At 37.5% G+C, this 24,230-nt stretch overlaps 2 protein-coding genes across 2 annotated transcripts in view; one reads left to right on the top strand and one right to left on the bottom strand.

Moving 5' to 3' along the window:
• The first annotated feature begins 2,759 nt into the window (after positions 1 to 2,759).
• LOC131155656 (ubiquitin-conjugating enzyme E2 28-like) lies at positions 2,760 to 4,209 on the top strand. The gene is made up of 4 exons (XM_058108931.1): positions 2,760 to 3,063; positions 3,240 to 3,367; positions 3,529 to 3,633; positions 3,733 to 4,209. The coding sequence occupies exons 1-4, from the start codon at positions 2,994 to 2,996 to the stop codon at positions 3,874 to 3,876; spliced, it is 447 nt and encodes a 148-aa protein (XP_057964914.1). The 5' UTR covers positions 2,760 to 2,993; the 3' UTR covers positions 3,877 to 4,209.
• Positions 4,210 to 5,928: 1,719 nt separating this feature from the next.
• The window catches only part of LOC131155664 (vacuolar protein sorting-associated protein 35B-like), a 37,490-nt gene continuing 19,188 nt past the window's right edge, over positions 5,929 to 24,230 (bottom strand). Inside the window, exons 12-22 of the mRNA XM_058108943.1 lie at positions 17,212 to 17,451; positions 17,071 to 17,136; positions 16,758 to 16,847; positions 15,008 to 15,097; positions 9,245 to 9,334; positions 8,383 to 8,451; positions 8,207 to 8,287; positions 7,997 to 8,104; positions 7,808 to 7,911; positions 6,704 to 6,817; positions 5,929 to 6,560 (exon numbers count right to left, since the gene is read on the bottom strand). Of these exons, the coding sequence (XP_057964926.1) occupies positions 6,350 to 6,560; positions 6,704 to 6,817; positions 7,808 to 7,911; positions 7,997 to 8,104; positions 8,207 to 8,287; positions 8,383 to 8,451; positions 9,245 to 9,334; positions 15,008 to 15,097; positions 16,758 to 16,847; positions 17,071 to 17,136; positions 17,212 to 17,451 (1,263 nt within the window). The 3' untranslated portion in view covers positions 5,929 to 6,349. The remainder of the gene's footprint in view (positions 6,561 to 6,703; positions 6,818 to 7,807; positions 7,912 to 7,996; positions 8,105 to 8,206; positions 8,288 to 8,382; positions 8,452 to 9,244; positions 9,335 to 15,007; positions 15,098 to 16,757; positions 16,848 to 17,070; positions 17,137 to 17,211; positions 17,452 to 24,230) is intronic.

Raw genomic sequence — 24,230 nt, forward strand, 5'->3', positions numbered from 1 at the left:
TTAGGAATCTGTGAGCAATAAACACACACTAGAAAAAAAATAAGAGACACCAGAAATTACGTGGTTCGGTCTAGATTGACCTACATCCACGGAGCACACTACAATTCACTATTAAATCGGGAGAAAATACAAACTCTCTCTCTGCACTCTTCCTCACGCTCTGTTCTACACACATTTTTCACTCGCACACACTTCTCTATTTATAAATGGCTGGAGGAATTACATTAAATGGTGATGGAGGAATTACAATAAATCGGCAATCAATAGCCGTGGACACAGCTCAACGCGGCTCCAGCTTGCACGTGGCACCAACTCACACACAGCACCGCGTCTCTGGCTCCAGCTACTCAACAGTTTTGTTGCTCGATTTCCTATGCATATTTTTCCACATGCATATTATATATGATATCCTCTCTCTCTTTCTCTCTCTCTCTCTCTCTCTGTGGATGTTTTGTTGCACGATTTCCTACGCATATTTTTGCACCTGCATATATATGACGATATCTTAAATAATGAAGTCACTTGAAACTGAGTCTAAAATGGAAAGTTTAAACTTGGCTTCACACCCTTGTTAAGTTATGAAATTTGTATGGCCTCCTTATTGAATTATTGTGCATAATATTTATTAAAAAAAACAATTCATTACCTCCCTTCCTAATTGCCACCATCAAATTCACCACAATTTTTTTGTATTTTCTTATTGCTTAAGAAATGAGCCTTAAATATTTCTAAGAACTTATCAAAATTTGGAATAGAGTTATAAGAAGGTAAATTTATGCACCACTTTAGTGTAGCTCCAATCCCTTCAAAGTAGTAGTGAAGGATTTGCGTATAATCATATGGGATCTAACATAGCATGAAGGGTTATAACTTAAATTTATCCAAATGTTCCCCGAGTCTTGGGGTCCCATCATAATTTAATGTGTCACAATTGACAATGGCTTGCCTAGTATGTTCAAGATGAAAGGTAGGGAAGCTTGTGCAGTCACTACTAGGGTAGCATCTTTCTTCCCCTCTGTGGCACCTCTAGCACTTTATCTTTTCCTTACTTGTTCATGTGATGTATTGAACTAGAGCAACTCATTGCCTCGTCTCTTCTGTGTTTCATCCATATGCAATATATGTATCCTCATCCTTCAAATGGTGATGGGCTGGTCATCACATTTTAGAGTGCATCCTCCTCATTCCTACATTCTCAAGATGTGGATTCTTTTTGGGAGTGGGAGTTATGAGTTGCTAAAAGACCTCTTGTGCACGTCTCTCTCTATTCTTTGTCTTATACTATGCTCAGTAGAATGACAAGAGTATTGATTAGCCTATCGTCATGCACTTTCAACCCTCTCTACGAAGGTGCTCCATTTTTATACTATTCTATTTAATTTGTAGAGTTCTCATGATCCTTTAAATCTATGGATGCAAGTTTAAATATGTTTTTCATAGATTGCAAATATTGATACTACATAATTTGGTTTAATCAATGTGAATGGGGTATTTTTTTAATATGGTGCTTGAATGGTGCTCTTGCACAAGTACCAAACAAAACAAAACTATGCCAAAAGGGGTTCCAATTATGGCTCTCCAATTCAATTCTTGGTCAATAAGGATACTTAGATTCTTGACTATAGAGAAAATTGAATTAAATGGCATAACTTTGTCCTAAGGTCTATTTTCGTATAGGTATTCAATTTATTTCGTGTTACTCTTCATTCTGGGAGCATTAATGTCATTCATTTTCATGAGCTTCATGCCTTTTGTTACCACATGCGTACTCTTTTTTGAGTTGACATTCCTTAAATATTAATGTCATAAATGAGAGTCAACTTAACTTGAATGACATTGACCTTCAAGGCCAACCTTAACAATTTGACACCTTGACCGGGTCATGTGGTACTTGGACCTTTTTACCCCTTACTTTAAACAGTACACACACGTGTGTGTGTGTAGAGAGAGAGAGATGTTGGGAAAAATATGAACTAATTCTCACAACTAAATAAATGAAGTAATGTAAATAATAAATAAAAATGAGACAAAATTTAATATGATTTTCTCAAATGTTGAGGTACGGTCCAAAACTATAATCAGTTAAATGTGTACAAAGTAGGTATAAAAGGCATAAGTTTTACAAATATACAAGAATGTATAAACAAATATAGTAAGATGAAAAAAGCTCACCAATATTGTGAACAAAGCTTCCAAAAAAAGGAACCAACCAAAGTAGTTCAACCAGAATATCCCAATATGCTATTAATAATACACAGCTGGAGTTACAGAAGAGAGGAGTAGCAGTAGTTGGTGCAGGGAAGAAGACGACCAGCGTAGGCCTGGGCGTGCTAGCTGCAGGTGCTGAAGACTGTGTAAGAAAAACAGAGAGTGGAGAGGCAACCACTGTGCGCAATGCTTGGGCTGGGAGAAACTCTCGCAAAAATTAGTGAAGGAAGGGGAGGGGTCACACACTGCTGCAGGCGTGAAGCCTTGGGAAAAAAAATGCTCCAGTGCTTCCTTGAGAAGCCAACAAAACATTAAAAAAAAAACCTTTCTAATCTCTTGGGCCCCACAAGGAGGGACACCCAACAAGAGAGAGAGAGAGAGAGAGAGAGAGAGAGAGAGAGAGAGGATGTATTGTCTTTCCGACCAAAAAGAATGAGTTCATAGATTCTCTGGTCAATTTTTGATGTCTGTGGAATCTATATTCGCTGCCCACTTACTTTTTCTCCTGCAAGTTATAATCTATAAAGTAGCTTTGAAGGCCCACCCACTACATTTTACATCAATGCTCCATATATATATATAACCCCAGAGAGTTCCATCTAGCTAGCATGCATACATATATATGCTCCTGTGCTTGTTGATCATATCCATCATATAATATTTAGCATCGATCTGTTCTAGTTAATCAATTAATTAAGCTCGTACTTGAGTCCCCATCAGCAAAGATCTCACCAAGTTTTTTCATCACGAGATCAATTTTGTCTTCTGAGGGATAGCTGATCGAAATGGCGTCGAGGAGAATTATCAAGGAGCTGAGGGACCTGGAGAGAGACCCTCCAACTTCATGCAGTGCAGGTGTGTGGACTATACTCCCTCCCAATTATATATAACTGTCCGTTATGCAGACTGATGAAATTAATTAATTAATAATTAAAGAGATGGAGTAATTAATGATTGTGATAATATATACATGTATATATATAAATTAATTTGTGACATATGCATATGGGCGTGGGCATATATGGGGGTAGGTCCAACGGGTCAAGACATGTTTCATTGGCAAGCAACCATCATCGGCCCAAACGACAGCCCCTACACTGGTGGTGTTTTCGTCGTCACCATCCATTTCCCTCCTGATTACCCTTTCAAACCTCCTAAGGTACCTACTTTCCTCTTTTTCGCTTATTAATTACTTGAATTAATTTTCCCAGCATCATATATATCAACGCTACTGTATATAATTGCATGTGCATGGTTATTTACATGTATATTTGGGTTATTAATTAATTAATGGGTGGGGGTGGGGATGGGGATGGGCAGGTTTCGTTCAGGACAAAGGTCTTTCATCCTAATATAAGCAATACCGGTAATATATGCTTGGATATTCTCAAGGAGCAATGGAGCCCTGCTCTTACCATTTCCAAGGTCTCTCTCTCAGATCTCTCTCTCTCTCTCTCTCTCTCTCTCTCTCTCTCTCTCTCTCTCTAGACATGATAGATGATGATGATGCATGCATGGGTGCAGGTTCTACTGTCAATATGCTCCCTGCTAACGGATCCAAACCCGGATGATCCGCTGGTACCAGAGATAGCTCATATGTACAAGACTGACAAGTCCAAGTATGAGTCCATGGCAAGAAGCTGGACCCACAAGTATGCCATGGGTTGACTCGCTACTACTCTTCATTTCATTCTTCCAACAAACTTCCTTCCACTTCCCACTCAATAATAATATACATCCCACGTTTCACCATATAGTATCAATATATATCCCATGCTTCACTATATATTTTCATTATATATACTCATATGATTACTCTCATATGCGTTTTGCCCCCAAAGGTTTCTGCTTCTCACCGCTGGGTGCTGGCTTAATTTGCTAAACGTACACTAGCCTGTTTCTGTGTGTTGAATTATGTACTGGATCGTCAGCACTTTCGAGCCTGATGGTTTTCGGGGCTTTTAATTAAATTTATGGAATAAGAGGCTGTCATTTTTCCAAGCTAATGCGTATATGTTTAGGTGTTCCTTACTATGTATGTATGTTCATCATCTTGAGAGGAACCTCTTCTTCTTTCTTTTTTTTAATCGGTAAATGTAAATTATATTGATAAAAAATGGATATGTACAGAAATTTTAGGCATACCCATCAAGCAGAATGGAACAAATACAACCAATCTGGACATCCTCAGGGCACAAGGCCAATAAAAATAATCAAAAGGTATAAAAACAAGGAACCTCTTGCAATTAGGAAAGGACAGACAGATATTTCATAATAAATTCTTCTAAGCGGGCTCCATACCCAATTGATTATTTACTTAATTTATATGAAAAACTATAACTCATATTTGTGAAAATATTAGAGAGAAATAATAAATAGAAATATTAAATAAAATTTAAAGCAAAAATGTCATATATTTAATTATCAACGGGTACCCTTATATAACTAGTTAACTAATTGAATGGGTTTGGGTTGATATCTTAGACAACTACTAATGGGTCTACCAAAACCCAACCCCCTTAGATCCCATTCATTAAGGTTCCAATCCAACCTAAACCCAACCCGGTAACCATTTTGCATGCCTAATGACAATTTTATAATATTGAATTATGACTTATTTATTTTAAGGTGCGATTTGCATGAAAATTATATTTAACAAACATTATGTAGCACTATAATCATGTAAGAATTTTTCCTAATTTATTATTATTTATATATATAATTTAATTTTTTAAGAATATTAATAGAATTAGGATGTGATGTCAACTAGTTACTTTTCTCAATATGACATGACCAACGGAATTGATTAGTTCAAACGCAAGTATCCAACTTGGTTACAATTCGATTTTCAAAATATTATACTTTAGTTAACAAATTTTCTTACTCAGTTAAATCCATGTCATTTTCTTAATTTAATTTATTACAACTGACTGAAAAGGATAAAATTTTAATTTTACAAAGAGTATAATTCATTTTTTCCATATAGACTTAACAATTAGCTATCGAAGAAATTTTGTACTAGTGAAATTAAATCAAAGAGGTTTTTTTTTTACCTAAAAAATTTTAAACACTCAAGGGTGGGCATATTAAGTAGATTTAGGAATGGTTACTGCATTTGACCCTAATGGCCTTTGTTTCACTGGCATTGAGATAGAACCATTACGCTCTTTACCAATAGCATCATATGATCAACTAAAATTACTTATTAAACCCCATAAATTGGTAAAATATAATGTCATTGTTGGAGGTTTATATATATCATTAAAAAAATTTAAATTGTCCCAACACCACGTCAGCAAGTGGTGATCTCCGACACGTAAGACCCTTTGGGCTAATGTTGCATTTTGTTCGCTTGTCTAATCGGAGTTGGAGAGGTTTGAACCACCTCTCATGCTCGTGCATGAGATTTGCGACGGTGATTTAGGACCAACTGCACCTTCTTGCCGAGTGTTGTACCAGTAGGACAAGTTGCTTTTGATTCTCTGATGCTTCACAGCTAACTTGGCATCCAAGCTCGCCGCCCCACTACTTCCTTTACTACAAATATATTCTTCCAAATCCAATGGACCAATATTTAATAAGACTTGCTTCCTTTCGAGCCTCTCACTCCATCAGCGAAAAAGGGACCACGGCAGAAGCCATAAATATCAACAAGCACATTCACGGTTGCACCATAAAAGAAGTATCTAATCCAGCATGCAGATGGAGAAGGCCGAAGGATGAAAAATAGTTCATAGGATTATAAAATCGTACAATTCATACAAATCCAGGATATTAAAAAAAAAAAAAAAAAATGATTCTAACCTGTTTGCTGTAACCTCCAATATGGTATTGTGATAATTATTTACTTATTTATTTATCAAAACTATCATACACCCAAAAAAAAAAAAAAAAAAGCCATTGAAATTATCAGTGTCAACAGATGTTAAGCGCAACAGAATTTCTGCAGAATCAGGATTGTTGGCCTGAAATTCCTAAAGCATTAGGCAGCATCCCAAAGAGCACAGCAGCCAAGCCACCTCAGTCCCTCGGTGGGAGATGGAACTCCCGGGACAAGATATTTTTGAACATCCATACTGCAAAAACTCAATGGGCCGTCATTGCCCCGTCACCGTGCTTTTCCCTGGTATCCACCAGCAACTCACACTTTGATGGCTTCATATTTCTCCCCCATTGCAGCACCTTTCTGCTTCTGGAACTGAATGTACCGTAGGGTGCTAGCAAAGAAAGCATCTGCAGCTGAATCTGCTACTACGTTCTCACTTTGCATCTCAGTGGTAATTAATTCAATTAGACCCTGGATAGCAGCAACAGTAATTTGCGGGTTTCCCTTCTCAAAGAAATAGAGGTACCTGAGATTTAACCCAAACCAACACACCCCCACCCCCCCCCAAAAAAAAAATATCTCAACAAAATCTTCCAATATTTAAGAAAAAGCTGCAGTGTAATAAACAAACAATCATGAAATTCAGAATACTGTCTGCAAGTCATTTACTTGTTCAGAATTTCAATGAAGAGCATGACTGATCCGCTGCTACCTCGTGTTGCATTGGCCATTTGTTGAGCAGCATTTGCAATTCTCAAAGCACGCTTTAGGCAAAGCAGGACCCTAGACCATGACCAACAAGGAAAAAATATCATTAACAAGCTAAGCCGGTAGACTGCCAGCAATCATGCACACAGAAAAATCAATTCAACAATGAGGTGAGCATTTAAAATTGACCTATTACTTGATTAGGCAGTTCGAACTTTAAGAACCTAAACCATTTTGCCCAGAAGTTGGTGTCCACAAATAGAGAGCAGACTACTGAATCTGATCCATAATGACCCTATACATGGTCTCTTCAACAAGAAATCCCAAATAATCGCATAAATGAGCACCTCCAACCACAGTTATCAGAATGCCTTAACATCCTAACAAACATGGATTTTGTAGGGATGTCACAAAAATGCAATACATTTTCATTCTGGAACATTAATGCTAACTATCCACAGTTCCAGTTCAATATTTTTCACAGAACATTTTTTTGTTAGTTGAAATGGAGAACTATTGCATTATGATTCTATTTTCATCCATCATTAATCTGTTTCACAGAAGATCTCAGTATCCTCCCCAAATATACAAGTGCCTATTCATATTTTTCACCAGTATATCTAAGTATGCCCTTAATATTCCACATTTTAGAGCACACGTTGTACTACAATCCTGTCCCTGTTCCATAAACCGGAAAATTTTGCATTATACCATTGCTTCCAACTATCATTTCTACACAGAAACCCAATGAACTGTTTTCTATTCCACTTCCAGAAACATCACTGATAGACCCGAATTTTTTTTAAGGTTGTCGCCAAATAAAATACATAGAAAGTAAAACAGAAGCTTCAGAACATTTACACAGACCCAACCAGTCAATGATCTCAGTTCACCCATCAGAAAAAATGCACTAAAGGAAACAAGCAGCACACCGTAGGCACAGTTGATCTACTTGAATTAACTTAACATTCCCATATTTTATGCCGAAAACAGAGATGACACATGCAAGAATCAGAAGTGCAAACACTTAATGGATTTTGAAAATGTAAAATATTAAGAACACACCTTTCTCCATCCTTGACACTATCCTGATCATCAACCCAGAAGAGATGTGAGCATGCATAAACAGCTCTACACTGGTCTGGCTTCTTTAATAGCTTTGCAGAGTACTGCTCAGAAGAAATAGCACATGAGTGCTTCATAAGAGGAAACGGCTAAAATGACTTCATAAACATACAAATGTCCTATTGTTACCCCTGTGGCCTTGTGTGTCAACGTGTCCCTGTTCTCAACGCCAAAGACATGCATCCTCTGGAGAGTCCCTATTATTAAATGTATTGCAGTCACCTGTGCCTTTGAGTCCTAGTCGAAATAGACGAGAAGAAATAAGAAACCCTCCATCCACTAGAACTCAAAAAAAAAACCAAAATTAGTTCCAAAGAAAACTGGTTTGCAATCATTTACCGCAATTTCTTCTTCATACAATATATAAGCTTGGGTGAAAAATTCATACCCAACGGGTTCTAAATCAGAGTCATTGGCTGCCTGAATCCAAGGAAATTAAAGCAAATACAGGTTAGGAAGAACATGACTTTGCCACATCATTCCATAGACATCTAATGGAAAGTGTCTTTCCATACCTCGGCACATTCCAAGTACAAACGCAATGCCAATTCAGGTGCTGGGATGGTTGATAAAGCCTCAATAGTCTGTGCAGAGAAGAAGCAGCAGAATTAATAAATATATGTTCAACGTATAAAAACAAAATGAAGAAAATAACAGAAAACTCTCCACAATTAGAACAACAAATAAAAGAATCTTAAATTAGATATGCCCAACGGAACAACAAAGGCAGGCAGGAAAAGTCAACAACGGTTGAAAGACACAAGAAAAACGGAATAAACATGGGGAAAAAAAAATGCTGGTGAATGTTGATAGAAACAATGAAATATGATGGCAGATAAGGTAGCAAATATGAAGCATAAGCATTAATCAAACAAGTTGTCAAAGAGATCTTGCCCACTGAAGTTCCAGATGGATTACTATGATGGCAGATAGACTAGAAAATATGAAGCAAAAGCTGCAGAGCAAACAAGTGCAAAGAGAACTTCCCTTGCTAAAGTTCTCCAGATAGCTTCCCATGATATAATAGCTTACTCATGTTCCATTGGGTTTCAACATGGTTCTCTCCACAAAAAACAGAAAAAATGAAACTGAGAGTCCATGTATCTTGGTCAAAAGCTCAATGATAAGTTAAAATGCCCACATAATATATGAACTGATGTCAAGGTAAAGCCTGGTCAGTCCTACTGCAACAGCAGAACACTAAATTCCCGTTTTTGAAAAAAACAAACCTTTTAATGTATGCAACTATTTATTCAAAACATATTCTACTACATGCTTGAAGCCTTAACAATAATGAAAATAAACAATAGGTATGGCATCTATAGATTGGTGATTTGGGGCTCATTATGAAAGACAACTTTTTTGAGAGAAGCTTACCTGATTTAAAAGCTGGAAGATTTTCTTTGGCGTAGCTGATGCCTCTTCTGCAAAAACATTTTCCTCCTGGCCTTGCAGTTGTCTGACCAACTGTATGTCACAATTAATATCGTGTCAATGATGTGCCAATACCACATTTGACTTGCAAGGAAATGTTATTATCCAGCCTAATATTGACAAGTGTTCCCTCTCAAGGGTTTTGGTTGTGGTTAGCCTCCAGTGGCAAATTATGCTCGCCTTGATTGAGGTTTTGTCTATATTATATGAACCTACCCAGAAGTTTGCAACCAAAAAACAAAAACACCAATTCCCCCTGGTAAGCCTGTTGAATATACATCATTAGCATCACTACACTGCCACAAAGTGTCCTATCCTTACCCTTAACAAAACCCTTAAACATAGTACAAGTGCAGTACAAAAAGCCTTCAAAGTGGAGGGGCACCCAGTTTTCGTCAATTACTAAATAACTTATCCCAAATAGCCAAAGTAAAGGTACAGTGTAGAAACAAATGTCAACAGATCTACCCACTCCTAAAACAAGGGATACAAAAATCAGACAACAGAGCTGCCTTGTTGGGTCTTCTCTTCTGAAGTAAATCATTGGTATTGACTTTTACAAGGACTAGATTTCAGTAAAACTTTATTTTTCAAGGAATATTAGCTTTCCTATCCAACAGTAAGAGCAAAAGGAGCAGCAGTAGGGCCATGAGTCAAAGAAGTAAAGACGGACTTACAAGAGAATTCCCCAAAAAAAAAATCCAAGCTCCAAACCCTTTTATCAATTTGTTAAACTCTCTCTCATTAAGATTCCTCCTAAAATGGAAATCCTAAGAATGTCCATCCTCTTGCAAAAGGTGAAAGAAGAAGTAGGGGTTTCATGAAGATTTGATAACCAAAAAAGACAAAGATATGCAAGAGCCAAAGGCATCTCCCCCACTCAATGGTCCTCCCAAAAACAACTCTCCCTAATACCAACTTTGTACGTGGACATCAAGAAAGAATGCATGATAAATATGAGACAAAAAATTCCCATGACTCAAATAAGTGATATTAACACTTTAGCATCCACCAATTTTGTAGCAGTCCAAATTTACTTGAAACCGCGGTTTTAAATAGCAATTGCGGATAGCGTAATGTAACGGTAATGGGTGTAGCAGCACACGAGAGTAGAAGATGTTACATAATAGGAAGCAAGTGTAACGGCCATGAATTTTTTTCAAGCACACACAACCTTATGTAAATTAGAAAATTTGTATGTTTTAAGCTCTTAATTCTTCTTAAAAAGAGTTCTACTGTATTTTGGACCCTTTAGTTCAACTTACTAACATTGTTTAGTAAGGTGAACAAATTTTCCATTTTTTTTTAAAACCACTATTGACAGGAAAATTATATATATACTTTCATTTTTCCACCAATCACATATTTGATAAATTAATCGATAAAACAAAAGTCATTATACACTCCACTAATCTATTAGGTACATTAGACATAAATAATACAATAAATTAAAAAAATCTATTATTTTATTTGTTAAAGTAATAAAAATCAAATAATTTCAGACTAGCAAGTTATATTGTGCAACTGTAAGCTACGCTTTTAACACTATGACATATAATCATAAAAGTTATCATCACATAAATAATGTATTGAAGAAGTAACAACTTGAACAAGGTTAAAACTAGGAAAGAAAAGAAGCTTGGAATTAAAAAATGTAGAAGAAAAAAATCAATTTATTATCAAAATAAATATTTTTAACGAAATAGCGTTCATATCAAATTATTAATTAATGCATCTCTAGTGAATATTAAAAAAAAAAAAATTGTATCATTATCATCCTTATTATAAACCCCCCTCCATATAGCTTAATGAAAATAATTTATGAAAAGGAAAAAAAAAAAAAGTCAGAAGAAAAATTATTTAAAAAAGAAAAACATATTTTTTGCTTTAACGGTCTTGTAACGATTAAGTAATGGCCAACAATAGTGGCCATTACGAGTGTGATTTTTCTTCCCACCGATTTAGCAAGGTGCAATGTTATTGAGGACCCAAAAAACCGTTATGTAATGGTGTTACATAACGGTCATGGCTGCTATTTTAAATGCTTGGAACTACCTTATGCCAAAGAAAAATAGGTCCCAAAGGAAAGCACGATAACTACTTTCCCACCAAGAAGATGTTTTAGACACCAAATTACCTAGACCTAAACTTCCATTGCTTTTAGAGGATTAGATCTACTCAATAGCCCAATTCAAAAGATTGTCTCTATCTCGCACTCTTAGACCAAATCACCTATTGGCATCCAAACCTAGAACTTTGGCAACTCCTGCCTTCTCATTCACAATCACTCACCACCTATGGGCCACCATCCATTCATCACCCAATAACACCACCACCAACACTCATTCTCTTGTCATCAATAATCACCAGCACTATTACCATGCACATCTTCCATCACCACAATTCATCTCTCCTATTTCATCGAACCATTGTTACAAGTGGGTATTGATGTTCTTATTTCTTTAAATTTGTTAGAAAGAAGAAAGAGAAATACAAAAAAAAAAAAAGAGGAGAACAAGGCCCACTCCACACGCAAGAAAAATAAAAACAATAAACAAATACACCAGATTACTAATGCCTATTTAGAAAGCCCCTTTTATGACCCCCTACATGATTAACGGAAACTTTTTAATTAACCAACTCCCTCAGCTAATTCCTTTCCTTAGCACAATCCTCTGCCCAATTGTCAATTTTAACTTTTTGATCACCCAGATAAACCAACACTAAACCCATCTTATCTAACAAGCATTGAATTCTGTACTACCAGATTGATCCCTCATTCCCATGCAGTTCAGAGGTCTCTCCTTACAGAAAGCAAGGAATGAAAAGACCAGAATCTCACCTCCACTCCAGCACAACTTTCAGAAATATGAGATGCCTTAACTTTTTCTCACACAAAAACTTTATTAGATATGACCACAAAACAAATGTAGAGTCAAGATCACCAGAAATATTAATTCCAATCAATCATGTTTCTACAGTTCATTTACTTGTTCAATTTTTAAATTTGCATAACCATATCATTTGTTTTGGATTCAGCCTCAATCAGTGGATCAATTAGATAAAGAAATCATTCAAGTTGATGACTGCCAGCTTTTTATTTCAAGTAAGAAGTTGAATACTCTCACATATATGACCCTCGCTTGAGCTCAAGGAAAAATGATCTCATTTCTTATTTTACTGTAGACTCAAGCAGTCCTTTACCTTCCTGGGATTTTCACTTCAAGAGAGCCTTGAATGCTATGAAAACGACTGAGTTATCTTCTTTGTTGGTTATGTTGAATAATTGTAGGGTATCTTCCAAAACTGATAGTCAATCTTGGTTGTTGGATTCTTCGGATGTTTATTCTTGTAAATCTTTCTGTTGGTTGGTACCAATTTCTCCTTTCCACTCTACAAAGTTATCTGGAAGGTCATACCCCCCCCCCCCCTAAAATCAAAATGTTTCTTTGGTTGATTGTGCTTAATAGGATAAATGCTATTGACTTGTTGCAGATGAGGAGACCTTTAACAGCTCTCTCTCCTGGTATATGTATGCTTTGTTTTGATTGTTCAGAATCTGTTTCACATCTTTTCTTGCACTGCAATTTTGCATGGAAGGTTTGGAACAAGCTATTCAATTTCTTTGAAGAAAGCTGGGTTTGTAGTAGAACAGTGGAGCAGTTCTTGGCAATATCTTTTGTGGGGTTTGGGAGGAAGAAGGAATTGCATTATGGAATTGTGCTTTTTTGCAGTGTTCAGGGGCTTGTGGAAGGAATGTAACTCGTGCAAATTTTCAGGGAAGAAATTACCATATTGGTTGGTGTAAAAAAGGTTCTTTTTATGGCTTCTTTACGGCCTGTGGGCAATGGAAATTTCAAGGGTATATGTATTTCAAATGTTCAGCATGATTGGCAGTCTCTTCTTAGGGTGTGTTGATTTTCTTTTGCTGTCTATTACTTTTTGTGTTTTTTCTTTTTTCTGTTTTCCTGTGGATTCTCACATTTGTTCTAAGGAGATGTCTTCTCTCCTGATTGCACATTATTTCTTCATCTAATGAATTTATTTCTCTATAAAAAAAAAATTTTTAAAAATCAAGTTCGCAACTATTGGGTGATGATCTCTTCTGTGGCAGCAACCGATGTTTTGCCATCAGCTTTTGGAAGATTTGGGAACTGTTTTCCAAGTGTCAGAGTGGGGAGGGTATATTACTGGTTGGCAATGGGGAAGGGAAATTTTATTAGGTGGTTGTACTTCGTGGATCAAAAAGATATGGATGGAGAGGGTTTTTGGGTGAATTCAAAGGATCTGGGATCACTCCTGGTAATGGAGATTTATGCTAGGGTCACAGGTTACAGCTTGATCTTGAAGTTTTTGACAGTGGAAAAGAGAACGTATGTGTAAGTTGTGGGGGAGCAATGCAAGCAAAGAAGCCTCATAATTTCAGAGAGGGAGCACAGAACCTGTTGCAGAGACAGCTAGTAACACGATGGGGGCTGGATTGACGATTGGGTCGAGTGGCCCAGGCTGTTAGAGAAAAGCATTGGGCCTGGGCCACTTATTTTTTTATTGGGTTGTAACTTACAAAAATAATGTGGGTTTATGTCCTCAGCTGGGCCAGCAGATGATTTCATATCAACAAGGCCAATGTCTAGCAGGGGGCCAAGTGCCAAATGGGGATGCTGCTCAGGAAGCAATTCGAGCAGGACTTAGTGGCCACGAGCTGTGATGTGGCTGAGTCATCTACAAGGCAGATTATACTGGACAAAGAGATGAATAGACAGTTTGGCATTTGTTGAGTGTTTTGACACATACTGAAGGACGTCATAAGGCTTTACCAAAAAAGAAGAAAAAAAAGAAAAGCTGAAATTTGTCATAAAACTAGATGAAAGTGCCTAAGAGTTTTTGTACAATCAAGTTAATTTTATACAGTTGACCTATTAGAATACTTGGGCTTAATCACTTTTTCAACTCTGTAATTGCCTACTTCTTCGCTTGTAGACTATTTTATTGAAGAATAAAAAGGGAGTCCTTTAAAATTATAAGACAGCTCCAAATGACTTTAGGGTTAAAACAAGGCAGTTCTAAAAAATTAGATGAGCATCATAACATTCCACTAGTTTCGGCAACCACTGAAGAACAAAGGGGAGAATCTGTTTCTGACACCAAATCAAAGGGACATGCATGTAACAACAAAAATCTATGGGGAGGTTGTCTTTAATTCTGGTAAACCTATGGATATGTCTTCTTAATGCACCCAAAAAAGAAAACAGATGCTTGTGTACTGCACCCTAAAAAGTAATACCTTTACCAATCATTCAACATATTGAATTTGACGCATCTTTTTTCCTAATCACAAATCCAAGTGGTTATAGAATATAAACAAACATCAGGGCAACTGCATACACACCCAAACTCTTCATCAAATGTCAGGTCATTATGGCATTTTCCATTACAAACCCTTACGGAGAATTTTGCATTTCACAGTCAGATTCCAAGCGAGGTAGTTATTTCCAGTTTCGTTATTATACTGAAAGTCCATATGTTTAAGGATCTCGAATGAAACAGCTCAGCATTCATGAAAATCATCTAAACCTAGTTTGCTCCAAGAATTGCAATGGCAATTTTACATATTCAATCTTAATAACGTTAAGATTGACACTTCCATCCAAAAAAAAACATGCAGATTGACACAGAAATGTCTCATATTGAAAGATAGAATCAAACCTTCAGAGAAGAAAAAATAAGGGGAGGCACAGTAAAAGGTAAACGTGTTGGTCCTCCAGTCAAGATATGCTTCCTCACAGCACATATGATCTGATATTTCAGTGATAAAATTATGATCAACAACACAGTTTACAAGTGATTAAGACAAACCAATATTCAAGCGCAGAGATTACGGATGGGAATCAAACTAAAAGGGGCAAGGGGAGGAGTAAAGACCATCTCTATAAACAGCACGCAGAAATCTTTGTACAAGGAAAACAATAAGGAGCTAACGATTAAATAAACATGAAATACAAGAATCACTCCAGAAATTGATTCATTACCACAAACATAAACTAGCACAACATGAAATATTGCAATATTCAAAATTTCACAAGAACAAGATATATGACCCAAAAAACATGTAGGAACCACCCCAACCATACATTTCAAATTTCAAGCCAATTAGCCCCCCTACACTTATCAGGCCTTAAAAAATACTGATTGCTGATGGTTAAGATCGAAAAATATCATTCCACTTTTTTGATTGAAAATACTCCTGATACATAGTGCCCATGGATCTACCTTGAAAGTTTTCAGCTTCTCGTACTTGCATAGGATGCTAGAGATTATTTTCCATTGTTTAGCAGAGGAAAATGTGCTTACTGAATTCTGAAAACAATTCTAGGATTGTAAGTTTCTACAAGAATCTTTCTCCAATCAAGCAAGCTGCTTTCCTTGACTGAAATATTCTGAAAAACCAATCACCAAAAAATTTGGTAAAATTTTTCCAGAAGGTGATTTTCCATGAAAGGGCCTAAGCTTTCATAAATTTCCTGTGTTATTTCCATGGTCTTAAGTATCCAATAAATAGTAGAAATTTCCATCAATTCAGCTTTCCACCACTCTTGAAATCGAGACAGCAATCAATTTCTGTCAACAAAATTCTACTGAAGTTTCCACAAATCATCTGAAATATATCAAAATCTTAAATATGTTGAAAATTTGTATATGGAACAAAAATTCCTTGAATTAAAAAAAAAAAATACAACATTTTATTCAGTCATCTAGATGTAGTAGTTATATTTGCATAAGAACTAATATTGAACTGATTTATGAATTTCATATATACTAATTGAAGTTGTTTAATATGGTCATTGTTTTACAGTGTCTGCACCTAATACATCAAATGCTTGTCCTTGATATATTTTAGTTCCAAATCAAGTATTGTATAAGTCCATTAATAGTCCTAAAGTTTCAAAGAAAAATTCTAATTTCATAACCAAAAACAAAATAGCATCATTTTTTTAAAATCAAAATTGAAATTGGCTTCAAAATTTCCACATTTCTGAAGCCTCGAAATTTAAGTTGAAACCAAAACTTAAAAACTCACCTATACCCAGCTAGCAGCATCAATGATTCTAATTTTCTTCTGAAAAAACGATTATATATTTTTTGAGAATTCAAAGAACAAATAAAGGAAAAAAATATAACCAAAGAGGGGAGGTAGCATTCACATTAACAGAAGATATTTTCATTATAAAATTGTAGCACAATAGGAAGAGCAACTGTAGCACAGGGTCATTATAAAAAGAATGGTGCATAGCAATCCCCTATCAACATAGATGCATTAATAATTCTCCATGTCCAAATTTATTAAGGATAAATAGCTTTAAAGAAATACACACACACACACAAAATTTAAAAAAAAAAAAAATTGATACAAAAATGACAGCGGAAATACATAAAAAATCTTTAGCAAATCAATTACCTTTAACATCTCTTCTGGATCATTATTATACAGCATCTGGATAAGACGTGCAACAGAATTCTGCTCCTCCTTAAAATCTTCTTCATCAACCTGTGTGTGTTTTTTGGGAAAAACAATAATAAACAAAATGATAACTATAAAAAGAGTTAAATTTCCAAAAACAAATTGAAAGAATAAAGGGAAAAAAATTGATGAGATGGCTAGAAATAAGAAAGTGTGCCTATCCAAGGAGTACAAAAAATAAGTGGCAGATGAAACAATAGGTGATATCACTACATAGAAAAACTATAATGACCAGAAATTTCAGAACAACCTCGTCAAGGGAAGTTCCATCCAAATCCTTAATGAGACCTTTTATCAATTCAAACAATGCCTCCACCTACAAAGAACAGCAATACCACATAATGACAAGGCACACTTGACAGAACAATACAAACTGTGAATGAAAACAAACCTTGTCAGCAGTAGAAATGCAAGTGTTATTTTTCATGATGCTTTGAATAATAACAACAGCCATGACTTTATTTGTTCCATTGTCGAGGTATTCCATAACACGAGGATAATTAGAAAGCTTCAGGGCAGTCACAATGTCATTATACTTCTCCAGTGGAGCGCTTAGAAGTGTAACAATCTGTTTTGTTGCTTGGCTATCTTCAAGCTTTCCTTTTGCAGATAATTTCATTACACACGCTCCCTGCAGAAATTGGAAAATATGAATGCCAATTGAAAATAACTCATTGACTAACTTCCACAATTACATTTAAGTAAAACTGCTGAAACTGAAAGAATTTGAAGGGTGGGGGAGGGGCCTATCAATATAATGAATTGACAGCTACACAGAATTGGATTTAAGAGATTGATCAAGGAAAAAAGTACATAAGATGGAGAACAAAGGCTCTTCCAACCCAAATGGAAAAAAGGGAAACTACAAAAGAGCTGCCCCCAGTCCCTTTGAAAATCAGTTAGTGAAACACCCAGAAGCTGAAGACTAAGCCCAACGGGAAAAAGGAAAAGCTACTCTATCCCACAACAATTAAGGTGTAACTTGATTCTTGAAGATTCTAGTGTTTCCTTCATTAGCAAAGCAAGCACATCAACCAGCACTTTAGCTTTATTAACCTTGCCAAGACCCTAATACTTCACCGTTAAAAGCCACTTATAGCATGAGTTAACCACATCTCACAATTCTCACCAGAAAAGGAAAAAAGTGCTGAACTTTTTTCTTCTAAATTTTTAAGAATACATGATCCATGGAAGTCATACAGATGCGATTTAGAGAATTTTTTTCCTTACTGGTTCCTTACCAAATCTTTTCCATCACAACTTATTTTCTGAAAAACAAATTCAATATTCTTAACACCCTAGATGTGTGCTAACTTTTGAACTCGCAACAGCCACCACCGCACTGGCTCCAATGACCATCGCCCATATCTCCAGGGCCAGGAGAATCACCGTCTTCATTGAACGAAAATCCTTTGACATTGCGATTGAAGGGGAAAGCAACGATCTCCTTCGAATCACTGAGAACTGAAGGGGCAGAAGTTCTGGAAAAGGGGGAAACAGAATGGCTCTTCTTGGTGCTTGAAGAGTTCTGATTCGGCTGCAGGGAGAGGGGTACTTGGATCTCCTCCCTCCTGGGGGGGTCGCACCAGATCGAAGGAGAGACCCTTCAGCTTGAGCTTTGAGAGTACAGGTTGAATAGATTTCTTGCCCTAAACAAGACAAATGATAGTGGATGGAGGGTCGTCACCCTCCGTTCAACTTGAACAGGTAGCTCAAAATAAGCAGCACCATCTTGGAGTTGGGCAGAAAAATCACCCCATCCTCCCCTTTCACTCCAAGTCTTGGCCAGAGAAGTTGAAGCCTTCGGTCGAGCTTCCCCTCCTCCCCTCTCAAAAACACAAGTAGCCCATCTCGTACCTTTGCAGGCTCTTGCACCTGTCCTCACTGCAGTGGCTGCCTGAGTTTATCAATCTCCAAGTTGCAGCTGTTGAAGACAGCAAGTAAAGGTACGAGCTCTTTTGCGAGTGCAATACATGTTGGGCTTATGGTCAGCCATCCAGCTTTCAAATTTTGAATCTCCTGGGCCACTTTATCCTTGGCCCAAGATGTTTGCCAGCTTCAGTGATGTTGGGTCTTGTCTTTTTTGGTAGGCCCTCTGAGCCCCAATCCTCTTTTCTTCTATTTTGGGCTTCCTTCTAGCTGGGCCTCCCCCTTAGCCTCCTTTCAGGCCCAAAGCTTTCTCCCCCTTATCTTCCTGCACTGGTCCAACCAGAGGCGTGGCCCCACTGCATCACTTTGGCCCCCCTCCCCCTCTCAGCAAGTCCAATCCCCGCCAGCATTGTTTGCTTTGACAGATGATCGCCTAAGAGAGAAGTCTTCAAAGTCTGGGATTCTGGGAGATAAGCTGGTGATCATACCTACTGAGGAGGCAGAAACCTTAATGGTAGAAGACTACCATCCCCCTCTCCCTCTGAGTGATCTTAACAAGATTGATTTTGGCAGCCCCAGCTTGAAACTGCAGCTTCCAAACTAGGTTCTCACCAAATGAATATGGCGAGCAAGGCAATTGGTGTTTCTTTTGAAGGATTCAAAGATAGAGCTTTTTGTCTCTTCGATAAAATGGGGGAGGAAAAAAAAAACAAGGCAGCAACTGTAAGAAGGGCATAAGGAAGGAGCTGAACAGGCTGGAATCTTCTGTTAAGTATGATAAAACGAAAAAAGTTTCAGATGTGAGAATTGCTAGAAGCAGCAGGTCTCTTACGAACTGATGTTGACGAAAATAGTCTCTTGGTATGTGAGGGGGTTAAATGCCAAACTAAAAGAGCTGTTATAAGGTTGTTTCTCAATGACTGGAGACAGGATATTACCTGTTCATAGGAAACCAGGGTGGAATCTCTGAACAGCCAATGATGAATAGTTTATGGGGTTTCTAAGGTGCAAATGGATAGCATTAAAAGCCACTGGTTCAGCAGGAGGGGTTCTCATCATGTGAAATGATTTGGTTGTGGATTTATTAGACCATTCCATCAATAGCTTCTCAATTCCTACCTGTTCAAGACCTTGGATGACAACTTTTTGTGGATTTTCACCAGGATCTGTAGTCCAGGCGAAGGTCCTTCCAGGCATCTCCTTTAAAATGAGCATGTGGAAATTAGAGAGAAATGGGAGGACTTCGCATTACTGAGGGAGATTTCAACCTGTGTTTTTTTGGATGGAAAAAGAAGATTCCATTTATAGGAAGATAATTTACATGAGGAAGAATGAGACATCTCCCAAAAAAAGCCCAGAACAATTAAAAAAATAACAACTACTAAATACCAAAAAAGAAAATATCAACATGCCAATAGATTTCAACCTGATCTTGTATCCTTGTGAAAGGAGTGGGACATCCTAACTCTTCCCACATACGGGAGTTTTCATGACTTCGTGAAACCATCATTGACCTTCCCCTCATTGGAGGCTCTTTCACATGGTCTAACTCAAGAGAGTTCCCCTCTCGCTCAAGGATTGATAGATTCCCTATTTCCTCTAATTAGGAGGAACATTTTCCCAAGGCTTCACAATCCTTACTCCCTCAAGCCCATTTTAGATCACTTTCCCATCTTACTTGACATGGGACGAATCAGGTGGGGTCCAACCCCCTCAGGTTTTGAGAACATGTGGCTTAGTCACAGAGGTTTTGGTGATCTAATCAAGAATTGGTGGCATACCACACAGATTGAAGGGAAAGCCAGCTATCTAGTTTTCTCTAAATTAAAATTACTGAAAGAGAAATTGAAGTGGTGGAACAAAAATATTTTGGTAAAGTCACTCTAAGAATGAGATCCTAAATGATTTAAAGGAGTTGGATGATCAAGAGATCAGAGGGAGCTTCTCCACGCCTCAGTGGCTTGAGAGACCCTTTGAAGAAGAGGAAATTAGATCAGCCCTCAAGAGCTGGAATGGGGATAAGGTCCCACGACCTTACAGCTTTGACATGGATTTCTTTCAATGGAACCAGGACACTCTGGGGAAAGACATCATTTGAGTCTTCAATGACTTCCACAACTCAGGAATATTTGTGGCTAGTATCAGTTCAACATTTGTCTCCTTGATCCCTAGAAGATCAAGGACCTTAAATGAGGTTGTGGACACCTATTTGAGGGGAAGGAAAAAAGGAGTAATCTATAAACTGGATATGGAAAAGTCTTTTGAACATGTGAACATTAATTGTCTATTTTATATCCTCAAGACGATGGGTATTCAGGAAATTTTGTGCAGTTGGATCAACCATTGTATCTCCACGCCCTCATTCTCAATGCTCATTAATGGCTGCACTACAGAGTTTTTCAAATCTTCACACAGTTTAAGATAAGGAAACTCCCTCTCCTTCCTTTAATTTATCTTGGTTATGGAAGTTTAGAGTTATATGATAGCCAAACCCAATGAATGTGGCTTGCTTAAGGGGCTTAGCATCAAAAGGAACAGCGAAATCTTTGTAGTCTCCCACCTGTTTTTTGCGGATGAAACTATTACGTTTTGCGAAGGCAATCCTAACCAAATTCTTAACCTTATATGCATCCTTCTTGGGTTCAAGGCAACCATGGGTTTAAAGGTGAATTCAAGTAAGAGCGATATCATCCCTATGGGACCTTCTGATTGTGGACCCTCTTTGCAGGCATTTTAGGCTGCAATCACAGGACTTCTCCCACTTCTTACATTGGCCTCCCCCTGGGAGCTAAGTTCAAAGACAAGGGTGTTTGGGATATTATAATTGAAATATTTGAAAGGAAATTGGCTGGACAGAAAGGAAGTCTCTCCCCAAAGGTGGCAGACTCACTCTCATCAAAAGCACCTTGGCCAATCTCCTTGTTTATTTGTCTCTATTTCCTGTATGTAGTGTAGTTGCCAAAGATTGAAAGGGGTTTAAAGAAAATTCATTTGGAAAAAAACACAAAAGCAATTCAAATATCATCTCGTAAAATGGAGGATTGTCAAACAACCCATGTAAAGGGAGGGCTCATCCTTAGATCCCTTCTAACTTTCCAACAAGGCTCTCTTGAGAAAATGGTTGTGGAGGTTCATGGCTGAGGAAAATTATTTCTAGAGAGAAGTTATTGCTGCTAAATATGGCCTCCACCATAACAGATGGGTCTCCAAAGAGGTTAATGAAGGCTATGGCACAAGTGTTTGGATATTCATCAGGAGAGGGTGGGAGAATTTCTTCTCTCACTTTCAGGGTGGGTAATGGAGAGGATTTTTTTTTGGCATGACATTTGGTGTGGCGAGTCCCAACTTAGCTCTTTGTTCCATTCCATTTATGTGTGATAAAGATGCCCCCATTTGCCATCACTAGGAACACACTAATCATGGGATCTTCTAGAACATTCCCCTTATCAAGAATGTTAATGATTGGGCAAGTTAGGCTTCCTCCAATAGGCCCATTTAGGCCCTGAGCAAGGAGGGTATTTTCAGTCAAGTCTTATAATAATCACCTTGGCAGCCTAGCGCAGAGCATGAGCAAATTTCCTTGGAAGCTCGTTTGGAAAACAGCAGCCCCTTCGAAAGTTGCTCTTTTCACTTGGGAGGCTGCATAAGAGGAACCCACCTTAGATAACCTCCCAAAAAAGGGGCTTGACTACAACAAATAAGTGTTATTGGTGCACTGAAGAAGCAGAATTGGTGAACCACATTCTTCTCCACTACCCTTGGACTAGGAATTTCTTAAGCTTGGCCATTTCCGTGGTCAAGCAGAGATGGGCCATGGCAGCTTTGGTTGAGGGTAAGATTTGGGCTTGGAAAGGGATCTTGCTCCAACAAGTTCGAAAGGGGGGCTCTTTCCCTTATCCCACTTTCTATTGTTTGGGCATTTGGAAAGAAAGGAATAAAAGGGTCTTCAAGCAGATGGTTTCTTCTTTGCAGGCTGTCTTGGATAACTGGATGTCTATGATCTCTAGTGGGAGTTCTTGATTGCCTTGATGCACTTATTTGACGAGTGTATTTTTTGTTATTTGTTGTTCTCGCTATACTTGATCAGCATCCCCTTGATGCCCCGTTTTTTCTTATAATATTTCTTTGATGATCAAAAAAATATTCTTAGCACCCTGCTTCAGAGGAGAACAAAAAAATTGGCCACGCTTAAAATTATGCTCCAACTGACCATCACTCTAATCCAATGTGGTTCAGTTTCTTTAATACTTACGGAATGAGAAGGAAAAAGAGCATGGAACCACATCTAAGGTAATGGCCCAGCTCCAAAATCTTAAATAAGAGCAACAAACAGTAGACATCAAACCATTTTAATGTTTTGTGTAGCGGGCTGAATACAGATATTAAAACTTCCCAATATATTTTTTGACAATAAAAGAACGTATATTAGATAGAGAAGGAGAAGTTACAACGAAAGAGCACAAGAAGTCCACCCCATAAAAATAAAATAAAATAAAATGAAATGAAAAAATAATTTTAAAAAATTAACAATTAAACAAGGAACCCCCTCTTCAAACAGCTACCCTTTGACCCTTTTTTAAATTCTGTTTTTACACCTATCAAAAAGCACTTCAGTCCCCAGGATCACAAAACTTTAAATATAATTTATCCATGAAATCTTTAACTTCTAAGTCCTTCCTTGAAATCTCCACCACTAGTATTGGTAAAATTCCGTCCTTGTGCTGCAGATCATTAACCAAACCGTCATTTTCAAATATATGGAATCCCTCAAATCCTTCCAAAGGGGATGATATACATTAGATAAGTCCCTTAGAACGTCACTGGAATCAGAAACATATCCATATTGTTCCCTAATTTCATCCAACAGTAAACCTCCACCACAATTAAACTCACTAAGACTGTCCTTTCATTGTCTGATGAATCCCCCATTTTCATTACCTCCTTTCCCTTGCTAACCCCATCACAAGAATGGCCCGTCTTCTTAGCATTTATGTCTTCCACAATAACTCATTCTCCTTTTAAATTCCTCTTTAAAATCTTTAGCAATACCTCACCAAAGTGTTCTCTCTTTTTCTTTGGGTAATTTTTTTCATTTCTGCACCCATCTGTGCAATCTTCGAACAAGTATAAACCTTGGGACTCTTAGATCCCTCTGCCTTAAGATCTGAGGCATCAGATATCCTGCCCAAAACACCATCACCTTTGTAAACCTTTGCCGCAGCATCCTCTTACCCCTCTGCCAAACCAGAACCTTCAACCACTTTTAACACTTTCAGTTATTTCCTTTTTGTTGTCAAGAGGATTTCCCAAAATCGAGCAACCGGATTCCTGTAATTGCTCCACGATATGATCTTTTCCACATGAATCTTCGGGAATTGGAAAGAGATTTTGACCTTCATTTACAGATGGGTGAAAATCCTTATTCACTACATTCTCCACCAGTGAATTCGGGGCTCGAGTATTGGGCATCTTGAGCTTGCCTATAATGATTGGCCCAATCACCCTTTCCCATAGGATGGGCATCTAAAATAGGGCCCTGAA

Source organism: Malania oleifera, chromosome 1 (assembly GCF_029873635.1).
Source record: "Malania oleifera isolate guangnan ecotype guangnan chromosome 1, ASM2987363v1, whole genome shotgun sequence".
In the NCBI taxonomy this organism is placed as follows: Eukaryota; Viridiplantae; Streptophyta; class Magnoliopsida; order Santalales; family Ximeniaceae; genus Malania; species Malania oleifera.

What these genes read in the sequence shown, in the direction of transcription:
- LOC131155656 (XM_058108931.1), top strand. Translation starts at nt 2,994, where the DNA reads ATGGCGTCGAGGAGAATTATCAAGGAGCTGAGGGACCTGGAGAGAGAC. An exon ending in TCCAACTTCATGCAGTGCAG is followed by an intron (nt 3,064 to 3,239) that starts GTGTGTGGACTA and finishes ATATGGGGGTAG; the next exon opens with GTCCAACGGGTCAAGACATG. An exon ending in ACCCTTTCAAACCTCCTAAG is followed by an intron (nt 3,368 to 3,528) that starts GTACCTACTTTC and finishes GGGGATGGGCAG; the next exon opens with GTTTCGTTCAGGACAAAGGT.